The 22,519-nt window shown below is 36.4% G+C and overlaps 2 protein-coding genes across 2 annotated transcripts; both read left to right on the top strand.

Annotated features, from left to right (window-relative positions):
* The first annotated feature begins 3,793 nt into the window (after positions 1 to 3,793).
* On the top strand, positions 3,794 to 13,322 carry LOC141598721 (PH, RCC1 and FYVE domains-containing protein 1-like). Its single transcript, XM_074418466.1, has 9 exons — positions 3,794 to 4,436; positions 5,047 to 5,133; positions 5,449 to 5,538; positions 6,954 to 7,034; positions 7,179 to 7,337; positions 7,428 to 9,518; positions 10,654 to 10,800; positions 11,736 to 12,022; positions 12,786 to 13,322. Exons 1-9 carry the CDS (start codon positions 4,389 to 4,391, stop codon positions 12,874 to 12,876), a joined length of 3,081 nt encoding a protein of 1,026 aa, XP_074274567.1. The 5' UTR covers positions 3,794 to 4,388; the 3' UTR covers positions 12,877 to 13,322.
* A 315-nt stretch (positions 13,323 to 13,637) lies between these two features.
* LOC141598722 (small ribosomal subunit protein uS4y-like) lies at positions 13,638 to 16,586 on the top strand. The gene is made up of 3 exons (XM_074418467.1): positions 13,638 to 14,008; positions 15,120 to 15,501; positions 16,174 to 16,586. The coding sequence occupies exons 1-3, from the start codon at positions 13,981 to 13,983 to the stop codon at positions 16,355 to 16,357; spliced, it is 594 nt and encodes a 197-aa protein (XP_074274568.1). The 5' UTR covers positions 13,638 to 13,980; the 3' UTR covers positions 16,358 to 16,586.
* Positions 16,587 to 22,519: the final 5,933 nt, after the last annotated feature.

Raw genomic sequence — 22,519 nt, 5'->3', positions numbered from 1 at the left:
TAAATTTTGTCAGGTCTAGGCCCGATAGAAAATCAATATAAGAATCTTGTAAAAGATATAGTATCCCATAAATATTTTTTTCTATATTTTCCTAACACGTTTTGGTATTATTAAAGAAATGGAGTTAGCTTATGACTCTATAATAACCTTGTCAAAATATATCTTTCATTCTTCCTTAAACGAGCGAGTAGTACTTCTACACTCTACAAACATGGGAGTGCTAATTGAAGTTGAGGATAGACAAGCGCAAGAATCACGTACAAGTAGCATGCCAATCGATACTGGTAATCAAGATCAACTTGATTACGATTACTCGTATGTTCCTTGGGAAATCTGGTTCGAAATTCTATCAAAATTACAAATAAAGTCCCTTTTCATTTGTCAAGTTGTGTGTAAGATTTGGGAAAAAATTGTATCACAGGTGACAAAAAATATCGAGCCTCTTCCACTATGTGGTCTCGTACTTAGAAAAGGTCTTGGCTCTCGGGTTTATTTACAACCTGGATATTTTCATACCACCTATATTTGCTTAACAACAAAAGCGACACTAGATCGTCGTGAATTGTCAATCACTAGTGGCTATGACCAGGGTTTGATTGCGAAGTTAAAGTTTGACTTTGGTGAATTAGACTCGGTCAATAACCCGTCAAATCCCGAGAGAAAGCCGACCTCGATAGTGAGCCATAAGGGATTGTTACTTGTAGACTATAGTGATACCTACGAGGTACATAATCCCGTGACTAAACAAGTTTTTACGGTACCCAAGTCGGAATTGTGCAATGGAGCCCCCGGTTCACGACGAGGAAGTTGTGGCTTTATCATTAACCTCTCAGACCGTCCGGGAATCAAGTGCTCATTTGTAATAATGAAATTTTCTAGTAAATTTAGGAAAATTGAGATGTACTATTCCGTGACAAGACGATGGAGTGAAGAACTTGTAGGATTGCGCAACGACGTCGTCATGAGGGCACACTGGGCATTGGATAATTACGTTGCCATATATAAAAAAAACTAAAACCCTTTCCTTTTATTTCTTGACGGACGCGTACCATGGCGTAGTTTTGAATTTCCGTAACCCTAGTGATCCAAAAGCCGAGAGTTTTGCCTTTCCTTTACCAAATAGTCCTTTGTTGCATTGGAACGATGGCCAACGACGAAAAATATGGGAAAGCGAGAAAAACCTCTTTCTCTCGTACTGTGATCCTACAAGACTTAAAATTTGGAAGGCGGGTTCCACAAGCTTTGACGAGACTTGGGCATGGGTTCCGCAACTTGAGATTAGTAATTCAGACCCATTAAGGAATGTGGCTGGGTCGGGGAGGGAAGACATTGTGAAATTACTTAACGCGGGTGGTCGACTGAAACCATTAGCGTTCCATCCGTATGATCCGATAATATACCTTCTTGTAGAGGAAAACATTTTTAGTTACCATCTAGTAAATGACACTTTAGTCGATATTGCTAAGATTAACGATGTTGATCTTTTCAAGAATGCGAATGGGATCCTTGGTTACCCGTTCATCCCTTGCATTGCCTCTTTTTCATGACTATTATAACTTTTTTTTTTTTTTTTGACAAGTAATGACTATTATAACTTAGTATTTGTAATACATTTAGATTTAGATTATTTATATTCATTATAAAAAAACTCTTGAATACCCTTTTACTTAGTATATCAATTGAACAATTAATCATGTGAAATTATACATGCACAACTTGAAAACTTTAACACGGTATGTCTTTGTTATACAGCGTGTCGTTCAAATATTAATAAAAAATTTATTACAAGTGAGTATAAAAGGATCAAATGACATATATTAAATAACATAATAGAAAAAGCAACCCGTGCATTTTGTGCACGGGTATATAAAACTAGTGACTATTATAACTTATAATAGTTAATCTTGTGTAAGACTATTGTACGTAAAAATCGTTTTCTAAAAATCTATTTAGAAATTACAACATGCTTGTGTAACACACGAGCATTAGTTAGTGAAATTGTTTTGCATTACTTTCTACAGTATATAAGCATGCGTGGTACCTTTCGGTTCCAAAACAAGACCGAACCGGTCAGCGTTCATAAACAGGTGGAATTATATTCGTTCGTAAAACCAACTATAATTCAGTAACTTATAAATTAGTCTTCTTGCTCTAAATATATCGATATGATTATATATTTATATAATCATATCGATATAACCAAGAAAAACGTTATCATAAATTGATATCCGTTATAGAAGGCCTAGCAATAGAGCTCGGCACAACAAGTTTGAAGGGTTAGGAAGTCAGAACACCCGTAAGGTTATAACTTATAACCAAGAAAAACGTTATCATAAATTGATTATGCCTTAAATCAAACTAAAAAAATAATTACTCCGTATATATTAAAATAATAGATTAAAATTTTGATCTCGTATTTGCATTATGAGTATATAAATATAAAATTGATATCCGTTATAGACGGCCTAATTCCCCGTCGTGGCATGGTCCGATACCAATCAACTTCAATTCGATATGAAACGGCATACGGAGTATATCCAAGAACCCAATTTTAACCCGACCGCAACAAACGTGACTAGCGAGAAGCGACATAAGCACCACAGCTCCACAAGCTCATCGACATAGCTGCATTAATATTATCTGGGCCTCAACTACAATTATGGTCTGGGTTATTTAGCATAAGCACCACAAGCCCATCTACAAATCTCAGATTCAATTAATACGTAAATTTAAAAGAGACGGTATCTCATTAAGTTATTTAAAGATAATTATGGTGTAGGGCAGAGTACTGGTGTGGTTAAATACAGTCGGCTCAACTATGGGCCGGGCTCTACGGGTCACAGTTAGGCACAAAATGCAGATAAAAAATACTCTTTGGCTTCTTTTATTTTTCTATTCTTTAAGGTGGAAAAGTATAGTTTTTTCAAAAAAAATTAATCATATTCAATATTAATATTATAAATATATTTATTGCATACCATACTTATTATTAGATGATATAAAAGCTACTCTGCATAAGTTAATTTGTTAACTATTTTGTAGTTTAAAATATTAAAATTCATAATTCTTTTACTATTATTTCAAATATAATGCACAAAAATATAGTAATAAAAATCTTGATTTATGTTTGATCCAGTGGGTCGGGATTCAACCTCAAACACTACTGAGTAATATTATTAATCCATCTTTTGGTTAATCGAATCACGGGTCAAGATTTACGGTCTTGACCCTAAAAAATGAGCCGGTTGGGTTGGATCTATGAGTTGGCTTGACTTATACTTTGGATTTTATTGGTCAATCAATATCTCAGGTTAAGTTCATTTCAAAAAAAAAATATCTCACGTTAAGTTCATTTTAGCTTTTCGACTCTATTGATTAGTTGATAAAATAAAAACCTCTACTCTTTCAAACACAAAAATATTACTCGAAGTATTACATTTATACAAAGTTACTGATAAATAATAAATTTAACAAATTTAGATTACATGGGTAATTATAATGAACAATCAACAAATTAATAAATCAATGGATACAACTTTTAAAAAATATTGAAATCTGGTCCTGGCGGAGATTAATATTCGACTAGGGAATAAAATTTTAACCTCCGATACGACTACAAAACGAATACTCGCAATTAGATTCAAGTACTTCAATTAATCTGTAATAAACCCGAATTTATAACCGACCTAATTGATCCGATTACCCACCCAACAAGTGACATATACAAACAAAATTTTGAGTCCAACAAATCTGAGATTCTGTTAAAATAATTACAAAAAGTCAGTTGTTTAGTGGGCCCACCTTAACCAAACAAAGTCACCTGAAACAAACAGAACTTCCAAACTAGAGAGAGAAAGTCAAGAAAGAGGAGAGAGAAACTCCAAAAAAAATTAAAAATTAAAAATTAAAAATAAAATTGCACGTCGCAATTTTCAATTAATTCAATTTAAGTCAATTCAATCGATTAAGATAATTGGGAAAGAAATTAGGTATTTTATTCGGCGATTTTTGATCAATTTAATTGTTGTGTTTTGGAGTTGTAGAAGTCAATTTTGAGGGTTGATAATTGATTTTGTAAATTTTAGGGTTTGGTTCGGGAAGATTGAATTAGGGATTTAATAGAGTTGGATTTGATTGATCTGATGTGTGATTGAGTGAAATTAGGGTTGAAATTAGGGTTTGTTAGGGTTATTTAATTGATGTGTGTGGAAATGGTGTGTATAGGGGTTTTTGGGGAAGAATGATGAGGTTTAATTTGGGAAATGGAGGTTGTTGGAGTTAATTTGATACTGAATTTTGTAAGAATTATTGATTATTTTTGGGGGAGTTGTTCAAATGGATGATTTTTCGAGGCGGCGACAAGGAAAAGGCTGGATTTTTCAGGTTAAATGGGTGATTCTCAGAGGGGTAGCCTCGCCGAAAGGGACATTGAGCAGGTAGTTAAACTCTACTGTGTTTCTTTAATTGTTTATTAGTCCTGAATCGTAAAATTTCATTTCAGACCGTCTTAAGCTTAAGACGGACTCTTTTTATGTGATGTGATTCATTTAATGCTAGCTAGATAGTGTATGTTGTAAGCTTAAGACGGTCTTAAGCAAGACTAGCCCTAATTGAATACGGAGTATTAGTTTACTTATGTTTTGGCATTGAAATGTAAATGCTATCTGTCAATGTTGCCATCATAACCGGAAAATGGGGTATGGTTGATGACTTGATGTACTGTTTTTGCTGTACTTATGTTTAGTTGCCGATTAGGAGGTTAGAGTTTGGATGTACGGAGTCTTACCCATGTGTTGTTACTGATTGTTGGATGACGAACTGCAATGGTAGAAGTAGCAACAGTTTAGTTAACAATTTGATCCCTTTAGAAAGTTAATTTGACTCTATAGCAGAAGAAATTAGAGGGGTTTTTGCATGCATGCATGCCAAGTTAGTAGCAGTTTGTAGATATATAATTCCGAAATGACATGTATGAATCTAGAGCAGATTTAGTCTATTTTGTTCTCGATGTGCTCTCAATTGATTTCGTTGCACTGATACTTTTAGGCAATTACAGCATTAAAGAAGGGGGCAACTTTACTGAAATACGGGCGAAGAGGGAAACCTAAGTTTTGCCCGTTTCGGCTTTCCAACGTAAGTTTATTATCCTTTTTACCTATGTTATCTTTCCACTTTGTACAAACTTGCTAAACCTCATTCAACACAAATCCTTACCTGTGTTACCGGCTTACCGCCCTCTTTTTCTTGATGTATTAGCTACAAATTTTCAATTTTTCTGTGCTTATTGTGCATGGTTTATCATGGCCCGAGATTTTTGAAAAAGCTCCTTTCTCTTTATTAGCAGCATTTTTGTTCCTCCTAATGTGGGATCAGGGTGGAGAGTGTCTGGTTGTTTAATGATACTAAATAGTCTAACTTCTCATGACTGCTTTTTCTTCGTTTAAACAGGACGAATCCTTATTGATATGGTACTTAGGGAAGGAGGAAAAACAGCTTAAGCTCAGTCAGGTTTCAAGGATTATTCCTGGACAGCGGACTGTAAGTTTGATAATTTTTGGAAGTAGTTCACGAACGCTGTTACTTTCATTGTGATTGTATCCAATTTGTGTAACGCTGGAAGAGTCACTATTTGTTTAATATTTCCTTTTCAAAAAGTAATTCATGAACTGTCTTACTTTCAATGTTGATTTTACTTGTGTAATGGGTTGAAGAAATTCAAATTGTTGTGGTGTAGTCACTCTTGAGATTATGTTTGGGTAGCGATGGACTTCTTAGCTTCACTTTTGGCTAATATAGCAATGTAGTAAATTTGGCCATTGAGCAACGTATCTACTGTTTAAAGATTTTAAGCTCCCCGCTTCAATTTGTTTTTTCCATTTGTAAAGGCTGCAAAAAAGCAACAATAAAAAAAAATACTCTGTAGTCAATATTTGACAGACACCATGTGTACTTAGAGCTGTTGCCTGTTGCATGATCTAGATCAGCGTATACACTATACACCGCCTATGTTACTCAGACTCGTTTAGAAGTATCCTACACGGGTGCTTGTCCAAGTGTCGGACTCGGCTATTTTTTTTGAAAAATATGCATTTTTTGGTCTAAAATGAGGTGTCCAAGTGTCATACACGTGTCCGAGTGTCGGACACAGGTACGTGAGGAAATTAGAAGAGTCAGACCCCGCATCATTGAATGTTGCAGTGTCATAGACGTTACTACGGTGGTGGCAGATATCATGATTCAATACTATGAAGCCAACCTGTAGTTTCAAGGGGAACCATAAAATTTCCCATTTGAATTTGAAACATTTGTAATTGTTAGCCGAGAGAACTTCTTGTCCTCTCAAGCTCTACATTCATGTTAATGAAACTGTCTTCCGAAAAGATGATACTTATTCTGCCATATACAGTATTATATATTCTGCTATAGAGAGTTTTTCCCCTTTTGGAGTGAACAATTGAAGACTAAGTATCGCTACTGCTTTATTGATGAGAGATTTATATGTGGTGCATGAAGGGAAAACTAGCTTGATTCACGCTTTCTTCGCTAGAGAACCGCTTCTTCACTCTGCCATAAGCCCACAATATCTAGGAGTTGAATCAGTTGATTAACATTTTCTTGAGTTAGACGTGGTTACATGGATAATTATGGGACCGATCACATTGCCATATTGGTGACTAGAGGAATGTCTGGATTTGTAAAAAATAATCACATTACATTTTTCTTGCGGGCATGTTTCCAACCGAGTACCAAAAGTAGAACGATCATCTGCTACTATGAAATGAATATATCTTGATAAATACTAATAAAAGAATGGAAAGTATATCTATCTGTAAAATCCAAAATCAATAGAACTTGTGGTTTTTAGTTTTTTTTCCTATACTTGCAATTTTTTTTGTATTAGCCAAAAAAATTTGGCGATATGAATCTAATGATCAATTTTCTGTCTTCTTCAGGCTATTTTCCAGCGATATCCTCGTCCTGAAAAGGAGTATCAATCATTTTCACTCATTTATAATGACAGATCCTTGGACTTGGTGAGTCATATTAATTGAATTTATGGCAATTGTTGTGTGGTATAGCTACCCTAACCACCTCCAACAATTGACTCCAGGAATTATAAATTTCTTCTACGACATTAACGGTCTCAATATTGTTAATTTTGGCTGGTTTCTCTATAGATATGCAAGGATAAGGACGAGGCTGAAGTTTGGTTTGTTGCTCTCAAGGCTCTAATTTCTAGTGGTGGCTGGCGTAAATGGAGATCTGAACCAAGGGAAAGCAGTACATCAACAGATGGATCAACTACGAGGAGATTTCATCACTCATTTTCATCATTTGTTCGTATCCATACCTTATTCTGCTCTTATATTCTAAAACAAACCAATCTTTCATCTGATTAGTTGCTTTTCCCCCTTGAACTACATTAGGATGCTGGTGATGCTCATAGCCATGCTCCATCGGAGAGTCCTCCACCAACTGGTTTAGGAAAGGCATTCTCTGATATAATATTGTATACTGCATCATCCAAAAGCTTCGGCCAGGTTGAGGCATCCACCAGCATCATCAGTGTGCCATCGACCTCTGTTGTGGATAACTCTACAAACCGAACTTCAACATCTGATAATATTCGTGTTAGTTTATCAAGTGTCATAAGTTCGTCAAGTCAGGGATCCTATCATGATGATTTTGATTCCCTGGGTGATGTTTTCATCTGGGGAGAAGGCATCGGCGACAGTGTCCTTGGTAGTGGTACCTTCAGAGCTGGTAGTAACAAATTTGATGCTGGTCTTCCCAAGGCACTCGAATCAACTGTTGTTCTTGATGTCCATCAAATAGCTTGTGGTGTCAGGCATGCAGCTTTGGTTACCAGACAAGGGGAAATTTTCAGTTGGGGAGAAGAGTCAGGAGGAAGGCTTGGTCATGGTGTAGAAGTTGATGTTGTGCAGCCAAAGCTTATTGATGGACTGAGTGGCCTAACCATTGACCTAGTTGCATGTGGAGAGTATCACACGTGCGCGATTACGGCTTCGGGGGATTTATTTACATGGGGTGGTGGTGTTTGTAATTGTGGTATGCTTGGACATGGAAGTGAGGCCGGTCATTGGCTTCCTAAAAGAGTATGTGGCCCTTTAGATGGCATGAATGTGTCGTACGTGTCTTGTGGACCTTGGCATACTGCAGTGCTTGTCTCAACCGGTCAGCTTTTTACTTTTGGAGATGGGACTTTTGGTGTTTTAGGCCATGGAGATCGTATTAGTTCCACTTCTCCAAGGGAAGTTGAAGCCTTGAGAGGACTGCGAACACTTAGAGTGGCTTGTGGGTCTTGGCATATGGCTGCGATTGTCGAGGTGTTCGTAAGTGAACCTTTAAGCGCAGCTTCCTTTGATAGATCTTTTTCGGCTACAGGAAATCTTTTTACATGGGGTCAGGGAGATAAAGGCCAGCTTGGACATGGTGATAAAGAATCAAGACTTGTCCCTGAATGTATAGAACCACTGATGAATGTAAATTTCTTCAAAGTTTCTTGTGGGCGTGATCTCACAGTAGCTCTTACAACTTCTGGGAAGGCGTACACAATGGGCAGTTCTGCTTATGGACAACTGGGATGTCCTGAAGCTGATGGAAGCAATCTCAATTGTATCGAGGGGAATATTGCTGGCATTTTTATTGAAGATATCGCATGTGGTTCTCATCATGTTGTTGCTCTAACATCTAAAGGGGAGGTTTTTACGTGGGGAAAGGGTACGAATGGACAGCTAGGGCATGGAGATAATGACCACAGAAGTAAACCAACAGTTGTTGAATTCATGAGAGATAAGCAAGTAAAGAGTGTGGCGTGTGGCTCTGAATTTACGGCTGTTGTTTGTCTACACAAATGGGTTTGTGGAAGTGACCATTCTTTATGTACTGGTTGTCATAACCCATTTGGTTTCCGGAGGAAACGGCACAACTGCTACAATTGTGGACAGGTGTTCTGCAAAGTATGCAGCAGTCGCAAATCTCTAAAAGCTTCTTTGGCTCCAAATATGAATAAGCCTTACCGGGTGTGTGATGATTGCTTTGTGAAGTTGAAGAAAGCAATGGAGTCTGGAAATGTGCGAATTCCTAGACCTGCTGTTAAAACTGGGCTTCAGAAAACCAACGATGGAGTGGACAAGGACACGCTACTTCCAAAGTTAACTGGACTTTCACTTGTCAATTCTCTGAAAAGAACTGAAAGTGGTCGATCTAAAAATGGTACTAAACTCGGAAAGATTGAGAGCCCAATCTTGCCTATGATAAATGGGATCTTTCAATCTGGAAGTCATCATCAATCAATTTCACGTGTTTCAGCTTCTGCCCCTGGTTCTAGAATGGCTTCTCGAGCTGTATCCCCTATCTCGCAGCCGTGCAGTCCTGTTAGATCAGGAAGGTCACTATCGTCCGTCAGTATCCCTACATCTCCGGAATTAGTGACTCCTAACACAAAGCAGACTGATGATAATGCGAGACAAGAAGTCGTTCGATTAAGAGCAGAGGTGAGTCAATTAATAAAGTATGGTTGACCTTCTATCTAATGTTGCATTTGACATACATGCATTTATATGATACGCCTTTGAGAAAATACCCTTTAAGAAGAGCAATGGAAAAGACCAAATTCTGCGAGGAGAAGGACGCCTGAGGGGTATCTTTTACTCTTTGAGTGGATCACAGAACCGTCCTACTTTTGATGACCGATGATCATAGTTGTGGGGCCACTGGGTAACGGGATAGTGAACCACATATATGTCCTTTTGGCAAGAACTCACAGTAAGTTACTTAATACTCGCCTCTGTTTTATTGTATTAGCTCCATGGGCACACTTTTTCCCTCACAAAAAGTGGGGACATTGAGGCTAATTCGATAAAATAGAAGTAGTAGTTAAATCCAAGTTTGCTCAAGGGAAGCCTTCTTTTGTGGATGAAATTTGCATGTCAGTAAGGCCGAGGTTGTTTCTGTACTGTTCTTGAGTATCAGGCCCTTGAGAGTTGTTTTCTGTCATTGATAACTGCTATACTTGCTTGGCATTCCCTCTCCGATCTTTTTTTTTTTTTTTTGCGTCAGGTGTCAAGAGCCCTTGGAGATTCTGAACTTTAGTTGTTATTTAGCCCTTTTAACTACATTAGTCTTGAGCGCCTTGCTCGACTCACTATTGCCTTGTCCTAAAACGCTCCCCTCTATTCCAGGGTGAAGTCTTGTCCCGTGTTGGAAAAAAAAAAAGTTGGTTGTTTCCTAATGACTCATAATGAAAGTTTTGCCAAGAATTGCATTGTCAGACTGCGAATTCACAATGTAAGAAATGTGCTTTGAATTACTAGGTGCCAACTAGAGCTCGAAAAGGACCGTTTTTTTTTTTTAATTGAAATACCACTGCTTGCATTCATCAGAAGGAAAAATATATGCTTTATGTTTGTCCTTAATAATTAGCTTAACCTTTTCATTAGGTACGCCAATGACTTATGTATCAGTTCACTTACTCTAGCTCCATCTTTAGTGAGATTCGTGTTTGTTGAAGCTTTTTTTGTTAGTCATTATTTGACTATGGTGAAGGTTGAATCGTCTAAGTAGGCTCTGTGGTAATAACAGTTATCATTTGCACCTTTTTGTTTTTACAATCTTGATTATATTAAACAGGTAGAGAAACTTTCCAGCAACAATCACCTTCTTGAAACAGAGCTGGAGAAAACCAAAAATCAACTTAAGGAGGCCAAGGCTGCAGCAGTTGACGAGGCTGAAAAATCTAAAGCTGCAAAAGAAGTCATCAAGGCTCTAACTTCTCAGGTAGCCTTTCCTCCTTTGTTATAATTAACATTCGCGAAATCATAACATTGCCATATATTATTGACTTATTGTTTTTGCATAGTTGATTTTCGCTTTCCCCCTCATTTCTCATCTAACTTTTGCGGTTTTGCCCTCTCTTCGTAACATAGTATAATGACTTAATTTATCATGTCTGTGCATAGAGCTGATGGTGGTGGTGGTGGTAGTATGCCAGCATACTTAGCTTTAGAGTTTGTCACATTCTATTCACCCTTCACTCTAGCATTACTTTTCAGAAATAGTGATCCTCATTGCGTGATGCCGTGATGGTATTCCTGAATTTCGGTCTAGAGGTAGAGGTTCACGTCATACAAGTATCGTTCAATTTTTTTCGTTTTCTCCTTATACCCCGCATTTTTTAAAAGAAAATTGACTAGTCATAACTCTTCGCTACGGTTACAGAAAACCGAATCACCGCTAACAAACTTTGACTGACCATTACTCCCGACTACAAGTTCAAAAAATAATGATATATTTTTTAAACTGACGATCTTGTAAAAACGATCAATTTAAAAATTAAAATTAACTTTTTTCCTGAAGTCGTAGCTAAGATTTATGGCTATTAAAGATTTTTTCAGAAAAGGAGGGGTACAAGTGAGAAAATGAACTAGTTGAGGCTTGAGGGGGTACGAAAGAGAAAATCCCAGTTCTTTTTAAGGTGTCATTTACTTAAATACGAGTGGTCCATTGGTTTTTTTAATCAAATATTTAATTTGATTAACCAAAACATATGTGGTATTTTGGGTACAAATTTATTAAAGCTAAAATAAGAAATGGTTACTGCTGAAACACAGCCACATGATCCACCTAATTTTGATAATACGCATCTGGTCGTTTTGTTTTCGGAGCGAATATTGGTTAAAGATGACTAACGGGTATTAATAATATGCGCGCAGTTAAAAGAGATGGCTGAGAAGGTACAAGAAGGAAATCATGTTCTAAACAGTTCAGATTCTATCATTGGCCAATCCTCTAGCTCTACACACAATAGTGAGAATAGTCTTACAGGTCTTATGTCTCCAAGGAGCGAGTCAAATCTGACAACTATGGATTCCATATTAACTAATGGCACCAAGCAACAACCTGAGAAGACAGAGTGGGTTGTACAAGATGAGCCTGGCGTTTACATAACTCTTTGCTCCTTGCCTGGAGGAGGTAATGAGCTCAAGCGTGTGCGCTTCAGGTATAGTTTCACTAAACTTCAGTCCCATGTTTCCCACGTTTTTACATGTTTTGGTGTCGTACTGATGATGCATTTTAGCCGACCCCAAATTGTTTTGGGATTAAGGCCTTGTTGTTGGTGTCGATGTCGTACCTTTCTCTGTCCCGCATCAGCTAGTCTTATGTAGTCATTGTCATAGACATGTGTAAGGGTGTGGGGTAACCGGTTTCACAATTTTACGTTTTGAAATGCGAAATTGAGTAAAATTTTACCCATTTTATGCTGAAAGGCCCCACTAATTTCTGTTAATATATGTTGAATGAATGTTTAAGACCCCATTCCTCAAATTCTTTAGCTAGACTGCTGTTTATAGTTGTGTGCGATGTTCTCATATGTGAGACCACCCTAGATTCATAAATGCGAACCTTTAAGTATATGGTTAATGGATTAGATGTAAGATCGTCTCATAAAGTTTGTCTTTCAGCATAGCGGTAGTTTGATCGATCATGGTGAATGACCATGTCCTGGAAGCTTAATTGATATTTTGTTGATGCGATCCTCCTTAGGAGATTGAAAACCTTCATAGATTGAAATTGGCTATCAACAATCGATTATGCGTATAATGATTTTGTTTGGCTGATGAAATGTTGTCTGTCACAAAAAATATCAGAACTAGCCTCAATCAGGAAAAAGAGAATATATTACTCCGAATTTGTTATCCATCATTACATGATTTTATGGGCTGTAATGTCGATCACTTAATCAGTCTTGTCTTGTCTTCCAGTCGGAAGCGTTTTAGTGAAGGACAAGCAGAAAAATGGTGGACTGAACACAGCGCAAGAGTATGTGAACGGCACAATATACAGAATCAATAGGTCCTACGCTGACAGCAATGGTAGAAGGCGAAAACTCATCTTCAAAGATATGACCGCGGGTATAAATGTGGACCTGCTTGCTGGGTTTTTCTGGAATTTGCAGTTTGGATTCAGGTCGAAGTTCATGTATAGGTCACTAACAAGAGGCCATTCGTAGCCCTTTTTTTTTCTTTAGATACAAGATCCAGTTTTGCCGGATTTTTGAGTGTATAGTTAGAAAAACGATTAAAATCACAGAGCCATTGTAGCTGCAGATTTGTATAGGGCAGTAACAGGAGGCCCGTTTGTTCATGGATGATTGTAAATTTATGTGGAGGGATCTTGTAGCTCGGTTATTACTTCCCCCAAAAAGTTCGGAGTAGCATTTTAATGTACATGACTACTTATGTAGAACTTGCACTTTCTATCTTCTATGTCAACGGCGAAAAAAAAAAGTGTGTTTGAAGGACGAGTTTGTACGCTAAAACAAGACCGCTATTTGGTCTAAAGTCTACTGGTGGAGCTTGAGCCAAGCTAGCCGCGGTCTGTACCTTGTGTCTCGTCTCTCTAGCCCCTTGCGTATGGAATTGAGAATTTGTCATGAGGCCAACTTCAACACATATCTAAAGGACCTAAACCTTCACTGTCAATTAAAATGATGAATAAAAACCGAAATTTTGACATTTTTATACATTTCGGAAAAATATCATAATCACACATATAAATCAATTGATGAATAGAGTAGTCCTTATATATAGACCTGACAAAATCAACCTGAACTCGGGAAATCAATCAAAAATACCTTAATATGAGTAAAATCCGCGTAATATCTATTGATATACGATTAAAATAAATTGAATCAGTTTAAATCCGAATCAAAACCGAACCGAATAACTCGTCTGCCAGATTTTACATGAGCAAAGTCCATAAACAATTCAAACTTCTTCAGGTCCTATAACCCAGCCCATCAACCCGCCCAAATAACTAGGGTTTTGTAAAATCAGACATAAATTGAAAATCTGGGTTTAAATTCGTCTCATAAACCCTAATCCCAAAATAATTCCATAAAATCACAACGCCGCCGTGAATACCACCTTCTCGCCGCCGTGAGATCCGCCATCAATCATGGTGCACGTTGCCTTCTACCGCAACAGTTCGTCTCTTTCCTCTATTTGCTTCGTTTATCATTTTTCTGCATTTAAGTTATTGTTTGTAATGATTTCATGTTTTTTAGAGATTTTTAATTAAATTAAAATGTTGGGTTTTTGTATTTATGTAATTTGGTATTGAAATTTTGCATCTTTCATTAGATATCTTGAAATAAAATTGTATTTTTAATTGTGTTATTTCCCCAATTTGATTTTAGAGTTGAAGATGTTACTTCAATGATCCATAGATGAAACATTATGATTAATGATTTGGGGATTGTTTATTGGATTATAAAGGGAATAGCTCTCCATGCTTCAGCTGAACTTTGCTTTTAGATTATCGGTTTTTCTAACGTGTATCCTCGGCCCTTAGAGCAAACATTAAACACCTATATGAATTTAATTAAATAAAATGAGTTTACGCTTCAACTGCGCACACTATAGGAAAACTGCTAATGAACTATTTTCATGATCTTAAACTATGTTACTTTTATTCGGCTCTGCAAATGTTGAGGAGTGTCGGGTATAGTTATTTTCCCGCAAGTTTTCAATTTTTTTGGTCAAAAATGAAGTGTCGGACTCTTCAAGCGGCAGGCAAGCAACATACGCTTCAATTGCGCACACGTTAGGAAAACTGGTTATGAACTATTTTCATGATCTTAAACTATGTTACTTTTATTCGGCTCTGCAAATGTTGAGGAGTGTCTGGTATAGTTATTTTCTCGCAAGTTTTCAATTTTTTGGTCAAAAATGAAGTGTCGGACTCTTCAAGTGGCAGCCTGGTAGGCAAGCAGTATACCGCTTAAGCGGAGTGTTGGAGTAACATAGACCTTAGGTAGGTATTTCTGTAGTCAGGTGTCCTTTTAAAAATGTCCGAGATTTGAACTTTTAGACACATTTTGAAAAATGATTTTGGGTTCAATTGTGCTTTTAGATTTATATCTACATTTATGGTTCAGCTGAACTTATAGACGATGTCTCCCTTTGAACTTGTAGATGGGTTCATTTGTGCTTTGAACATATTGACACATTTTTAAAAATGATTTGGGTTCAATTGTTCTTTTAGATGAATTTATAGATGACAAATGTTGACTAATGTCCCTGGGTGATGTTTAGATGGGAAGACATTTAAGAAGCCACGTCGTCCATATGAGAAGGAACGTTTGGATTCTGAGTTGAAACTAGTGGGAGAGTATGGGCTACGCAACAAGAGGGAATTATGGAGGGTTCAGTATGTTCTGAGTCGTATTCGTAATGCTGCAAGGCATCTTCTTACCCTTGATGAGAAGAACCCTCGTCGTATCTTTGAAGGTGAAGCCCTTTTGAGGAGAATGAACCGATATGGACTTTTGGAAGAGAGTCAGAACAAGCTCGATTATGTCTTGGCCTTGACTGTTGATAACTTCTTGGAGAGGCGCCTTCAGACACTCGTATTCAAGTCTGGCATGGCCAAGTCTATTCATCATGCTAGGGTTCTCATCAGGCAGAGGCACATAAGGTATCTTCTTTTGTTGCCTTTTTTTTTTTTTGCCATTTGTGAATTTATTGGTTGTGTAGTGATACCATTTGTGGCTTTCATGAGATTAGTCGATTGGACATCTCTTGAAAAATTTGGAAATAATGTTCTGCATTTCTTGGGACATTTTGCTCGTTTGAATTTGGTTTGGTTTGTTATCGTTCAAAGTGATTGTGCTTACTTATTTTGCTTACTCTAGTTCAAAGGCATCTCTTGAACAACAGTTCTTCCTCAGAAACACTGAAAGCCTTCTCTTTTTGTAGCTTACGAGAGACTAGCTATTAATCACCGAAATCTCCCTTTGTATGCTTCCTTTACTGTTGATGTTGGCGTGTTTTTTCTTGGCACTGCTCACCCTCTTCAATTTAATGACCATATAAACTTGATTACTTACGCTCACAATTTCTAATGTAAAACCTTGTACTTCGGAGAACTATGCTGATAATCAGTGACATGTCTCCTTGTATGTTCCCGTCTTGTGATTCGAAGTAGCTCTGTTCTGAAGAAATGGGTTAAACTCTATTTTAGTGCTTGTGTAATACTCAACTAAAACTGGAAACATATTTTTATTTATTTTTAGAAAACAAATTGCCGTGCCTACGCATAATGTTACTCCACATGTTTCTGACACATCGGACATCTTTTATATAACAGGGTTGGAAGACAGGTGGTGAACGTGCCGTCATTCATGGTTAGGCTTGATTCCCAGAAACACATTGACTTTTCACTTACTAGTCCCTTTGGTGGAGGCCGCCCAGGAAGAGTCAAGAGAAAGAACCAGAAAGCTGCCGCCAAGAAGGCTTCTGGTGGAGATGGTGACGATGAAGATGAAGAGTGAGTCATCTAGCCATATTCTTTTGTAGGCTTCGAGTTATTGATTACCCAGATTACCCATCCTTGAGAATCTGTCCTTGATTGAGATATATCCCGTCTGCCAACTTATCGTGATTTTGATATTATTATGTCATTGTAGGAATTTTGAATGTGTTTTGTTAGTTTAAGTAAGTTCTAACTTATAATTACATCTGTATTTTTCATGGATTGATATTACAAGCGCAATTTCCAAACTGGACAAGTTCGATATTGATCTGAATTGTCGTGAATTGAATGCAAAATAGTCATCCGGGTCCTATGTTTTACTTTCGTGTTCCATTGTGTTTCACTACATCTACACAAACTTGTGTTAGATTAATGCAGTGAAACACAAGATGAAATATGAAATAGGACTCGGAAAATGTGGGAAACAATAATGCCACAAAGCTGACGTTCTTTGGAGGTTGCGTTGTAGCCGATTAGCCACCCAAAAACCTACTGTTATATAACAAGCACATGGTCACGTAAGCGACTCGCACCTAAACCTATTAATCAAATTTAATTTTACTATTTTTTAATTAGACTTGTTTCGACTAATGAACTACCGCAAATTTATTGATTTAAAGAGGCTTTGTTAGCTACTAAAAAACGAAAAAATAGTTAGGTCTAATCTAATTCTATATTTCTATATATCATAGTACTATTGATGACGTTTTCGGAGGAGTTTAGTTTATTTTCTATGTGATCTGCTATCGATCCGTCGTCATTCTTTGAGATCTTTTTTCATCAATCTCAATATGATGGCGTGTTTGTCCACGTTGGGATGAGAGATCTACCGCGGTTTAGTTTCCGAGACGTGTCCGTTTTAGAGTTGTTCATGCCAGGACGGTTCATTATGTCCGTCTCGTCTAGTCTCGCTATCAAAGCGGGCTTGGATAATGTATATTTCAAATTTACAAAGGCCTGGACCAGGAACTCGCCCACAACCAGCAAACCTGCATGTTCGCGGGCCAAAGAAAATCATGCTAGCCCGGCCCACGTCTAGCTCAAGCTTGCATTTGACCAATTCTAATCAATTGTCGATAAAACCCGAAACAATACAAAGAACGGTATGTCTTGTTTAAATTGTGTGTGACTGTCATCTTAACTCATGACAGTCTTAGCGGATATCAACTAGCTTAGTTGGTAAAGTCATGAAATATGGTTTAAACTCGTCTGCATTAAAATCGTCTTTGTGGATTCCCTTTACACCAAAACATAAAAACTTACGAGAGTTTTAACCAAGAATTTGTGTACCAAGAGTAAAATTATGAATAAAAAAAAAAAAAAAAAAATAGGAATGCAAATTCTCAACAAATTGTAACAGACCTAAATGTTACCATTTTAATAAGAAATTGTGATTATTAATTAATAGGTAATATTTTATAAGTGATTATTTTTTATCTTAAAGTGGTTATATTTGGAGCCGTTATAATTTATGTCCGTCATAAAAGAAACCAAGTAAAAAAACAATCCGTCTTGCTTCAGACCGTCTTATTTCAGACCTTAATAAAGACCTCTCACAAATGAGAAGCACATGGGTGGTGGGACACCCCCATGTGCTTTCCCACTCACACCTTAAATGAGTTTTTTTTGAGAGAAAATGGTATCCGTCTGACAATTTCAGACGGATATTACGGTCTGAAATAAGAATTTGTGGTAAAAAAAAAAAAGAGTAATAAGGCTAACAAGTTGATGAAATATTGACTTTGGCTCATGTGGCCTCTAGAAGACTAGAACATCAAGCATTACTTTAGGTGCACGAGAAAGGAAGATAAGTAGGAAGAAGTTTGCTTTAGATGATGAAAAAGATAAGTGGGAATATGGCTTTTTACTAAGAGTAGAGAAGAGAAGAGATATGGGCAACAAAGTTGAAATGTTCTTAGTTATCATTTTATCAACGCCAACAACTTTACCTTTCACTCTCTTTGTTTGAGGTCGTGACTCGTGAGTTTTCCTTGACTTGCACACCAAAGGGAAACATGAATACGTTGCGTTATCGGGATGTTTGGTTCGTACAAAGATTAAGAAAATAAATATAAAGAAAGAGGGATGAAAAGTCGTCAAAATAGATGCCTTTTAATTATCATAGATGGTAACAGAGGTGGATGTAGGATTTGACCTAAATGAGGGCATACGTTGCGTTATCGGGATGTGGTTCGCACAAAGATACAGAAAATAAATATGAAGAAAGAGGGATGAAAAGTCGTCAAAATAGATGCCCTTTAATTATCGTAGATGGTAACAGGGGTGGATGTAAGATTTGACGTAAAGGAGGGCGTCGGAATTTTTTATACTAAAAGAATGTTAGGTTTTGCATTTTTTTTGCTAAATAATAATGCAAAAGGTAATGGTCATGGGGGGATTTGAATTCTAATGGTCTTGTTTAGAAAGTGAAGCTCTAATCATTCAGCCAATTGAAAATTAATGCTACAAATAAGTACCAATAACAAATTATTTTTGAAATTTTGAGGATGCCACTTGCCCTCCCTTTCCCCTCCAGCAATTCCGTCCCTTGATGGTTGGTGTGACCATGAAAAAAAATGACGAAGTCATTATCCCCCGTTTTGAACACGACCCAAATCCTCTCTGTCGCCACCATTACTGTTATTGTCCCCATCCAATAACCCCAAACCATCCTCCCTCATCGAAGAAAATTAATTCATATTTGATTTAAAAATTCCCTTTGTTTGTCGTTATTTGCTTGTTTTAGAGACATTTTTAGACTTTTTGTTAATACACATCAACTCTTTTGGTTAATACTAGAGCAGAGTCTGAGTCGAACAATTCCAAACCCGGCTTGCCCTCTACCCACCTCTAATATTTTATTTGAAAATAATGCTGAATCGATGGTGTGGTCCGCCAAGACTCGCCTCGACCTGCCCCAAATTTGATATTATTTGAAAATAATGTTGTATCGATGACAGGCCGCCCGGACCCACCCTCGATCCAGACTTGGCCGTTCTCAAGTCCACCTCCATCAGGCACGGCTTAGCCAGCGTTGACCCGCCCCCGACCCAGGTTAGTTTTGGGCCAGCCCCAGATCTAGCCTCTGATCACCCCTAATATGGAAGACAAGACACGTGAAGAATACATAACACCTAGGAACTTACAAAATATTTGTCTTATATACGAATGGGAGCATATTTAATCCGTTTTTATTTTAAAACGGATGTTGGAGTACCTCCGGCAAAATTGATGGCATAAATACCAAAGTTGCCTGATGCGAGTGGTAAGGGCTCTCATCTCTTAAACAAGTGGTCAGAGGTTCAATTCCTGACTCTTGCGAATGAAAAAACCAAACTTGGGAAGGGTCAACCCATTAAATTGTCTTCTGTACTTCGAAGGAGATTACTCCAATTTTCGGCAGGGGCGAAGCTACAGTGTAGCAAAGGGTAGCTCATGCAACCCCATCCAAAAAAAAAAATATTTGATAAAAGAATAATTTGCTACCCCATTTATTCAGTTATATGATATATTTACGCAATTATTTCCTTAAATGGGAAGTTAAACTATACCAAAAATCGCGCTCTTTCCTAAATAAACTCAACGATATGAAAAAATATATACTAAATTACTATTAAATAGGCGCAACTTACTGTAAAACTCAACCCATATTCTCTATTCTTTATTGTATTTTTTTTTCTAAAAAACGCTACTTTGATTACTTGCGCGGAGTCGCCAATTCTTCATTTTCTTCCTTTCGATTCTGCTGTCGAATCGATAGTCGCAAATCTAACATTAAAGACAGTTAGCGGAGCTACCTTTGGTTTGAGGTAATTATTAAATCTTTGTTCTAAACGCATATTAATGTTGTTATTTGAGTAATTAAGTGGAAGTTGTAATTGTTGATAGATCATAAATGATTGATAAATATGTTAATTTCCAATAGATTGAAGGCTTGGATAGTTGGATGATGAATTGAATCAATTCATAAAATCGATGATTTAATAGTAATTTGTGATTTTGGGGTTGAGAGAATTCGATGAGTTGAAGAGATGAAGTTAGGAAGAGAGATAATTGAATAATTGATTGAACAAATAAATTTGGAAGTATACTGTACATATGATTATTGATTTGATAAGTATCTCTTAGGCGATATATCAGTCTTAAGATTAAAATGGGTCAAATACCATACAACTTGAATAGATAAGACAAGTCTTTTGCTAATATTTAGAAATTTTGTTTTTGTCTTATCTCTACAAATGGATGGTATTTAACCCCTCTATAACTTAAGATGTATACTTTCATCTTAAACGAGAATTTGTGTCATTGATTTATGGAATTGTGGAGGAAAATAGGATTAAAAAAGTTGGAACATTAATAGAAGCACATAAAAAAAAGGCAAGAAGGCAATCATGTAATAGAAGTAGGACTATAGGAGCATTACAATTTACAAGAAAATTGAAGGGAAATGGCCTATGGGACACGTATTGTACATAAGGTTATATAAGTATTATCATTGTGGACTTGTGGTCTTATAAGGTTACTCCGAGACAAAGAGAAAATTGGTATACGATTTTGTTACGGTATAATGCTAAGCAATAAGAGCATTAAAATTTTTTCGCTATCCCATATTTTGGATCCTGGTTTCGTCCCTGACTATCGATAGGAGATACTGTAAGTGGGCCCAATAATATTAATAAGAATAGTCATGCAGTCATATACGTACATGAATACGCAAGCAGGCCATTATGAAGCACTATACCTTAAACTGTAAACCATACAAGTGGGTCGAAATGGTCCCTTAAAGATTTGGCCCTTTATGAACCCAATTAGTCTTTTTAAGACGGATTAAAACGGGTCAGTTCTCAGAAGTATCCCACTTCAATGGATACGATAAAAATCTTGTTATTTCCTAAGTACTAGTTGAAAAGCCCGTGCGATGCACGGACTTCTATTAGGGTCATCTTTATAAAAATACTCTATTTTATAGTTGATAAAAGTAGTTCAATAATGTTTAAATCATTTATAAATAAAAGTTCGTGGTTGGTATAGTTGATCAATGAACTATTAGTGCTTTTAGTATAAAAAATTTGTCATTTAGTAGTTATCATTTCAGTTATAAAACATCAAGTAACATAATAAGAGTATGTAATTAGTTTTTCCATTATTGTTATAGAAATCACATATTTTAATTAAATACAAAACATTCTCCATAAATATAGTGCATCTCACTAAATGAACCGCCCTTAATAATCGGTAGACACTTTTATGAGTTTTGCAAATTATTTTAATCTATAACAACTACGTAAAACTAAATGGTGTTATGTAAAGCAACAAATATCATAAATAACTATATTTAGTGTGTTTAGAGAAACGTTAGATCTCCTATAGCAAAAGTTTACCTTGACTATCTACAATTAAGAGAGTGTTTTGCTCTTTATATACCTTCTCGTAAAATCAAATTCATACTAAATTCCAATAAAATTAATAGTCTTTAAACAACAGTACAAAAATATATGTGATTCTGTTACATAGAATGCATGAGGCTCCCATTACGATCATCTTTAACAATATGCATGTTGAATGTTCTAAGAATTTGTTGAACAGATTGCAAACGTTGGTTTACATTGTCATGGTTTGATAGTAGACGTCAATTAAGTTGATAAAAGAAAAAGTCCAACTATATTGAAGATCGGAACACGGAAAACTTTTGGGTTGATTATTGATGGATCATCAGTCTCTTTAACTTAAAAGCTACTCCTTTTGGTATTAATTATATCAGTTGTATAGCATCCGAAGACACGGTTGTGTTATGTAATTACCTATTTTTATTGTTGTACATGCCACCGATTTTAGTTAATTTAAAATGGCATTCCCAAAAATGTGGTTTAATTTCATAAAATGAACATGTGATAACTGAGGCCGATTTTATAAGATTCACAAATTAGATTAACTTACAACATTTACGAATATTCTATTTTGTAAGCATACAACCATGTAAATGTTGAATGGTGGTACGCAAAACAACATGTATCTCAATTATATATGTAACCTGTTTGGTGGATTTTTGTTAGATCTCTAAACAATAAAAAATTATTTTTGACTATTAACCATTAAGACTGGTTGTTCCCTATAAACTTCATGTAAAATATATAATAAGAAATTTAATTTTTTAGATGTGAAATATATTTTTAAGTAAATT

This window comes from Silene latifolia, chromosome 9 (assembly GCF_048544455.1).
Source record: "Silene latifolia isolate original U9 population chromosome 9, ASM4854445v1, whole genome shotgun sequence".
Taxonomy (NCBI): Eukaryota; Viridiplantae; Streptophyta; class Magnoliopsida; order Caryophyllales; family Caryophyllaceae; genus Silene; species Silene latifolia.
Note: the sequence above shows the minus strand (reverse complement) of the source record. Positions and strands in the feature narration are given on the sequence as shown.

Excerpts from the sequence above, each read along its gene's own strand:
- LOC141598722 (XM_074418467.1), top strand. The coding sequence starts at position 13,981 with ATGGTGCACGTTGCCTTCTACCGCAACA. Across the intron at positions 14,009-15,119 it reads CGTTGCCTTCTACCGCAACA|ATGGGAAGACATTTAAGAAG; the intron begins GTTCGTCTCTTT and ends GGTGATGTTTAG. Across the intron at positions 15,502-16,173 it reads ATCAGGCAGAGGCACATAAG|GGTTGGAAGACAGGTGGTGA; the intron begins GTATCTTCTTTT and ends TTTATATAACAG.
- LOC141598721 (XM_074418466.1), top strand. The coding sequence starts at position 4,389 with ATGGGTGATTCTCAGAGGGGTAGCCTCGCCGAAAGGGACATTGAGCAG. Across the intron at positions 7,338-7,427 it reads ATCACTCATTTTCATCATTT|GATGCTGGTGATGCTCATAG; the intron begins GTTCGTATCCAT and ends GAACTACATTAG. Across the intron at positions 10,801-11,735 it reads TCAAGGCTCTAACTTCTCAG|TTAAAAGAGATGGCTGAGAA; the intron begins GTAGCCTTTCCT and ends ATATGCGCGCAG.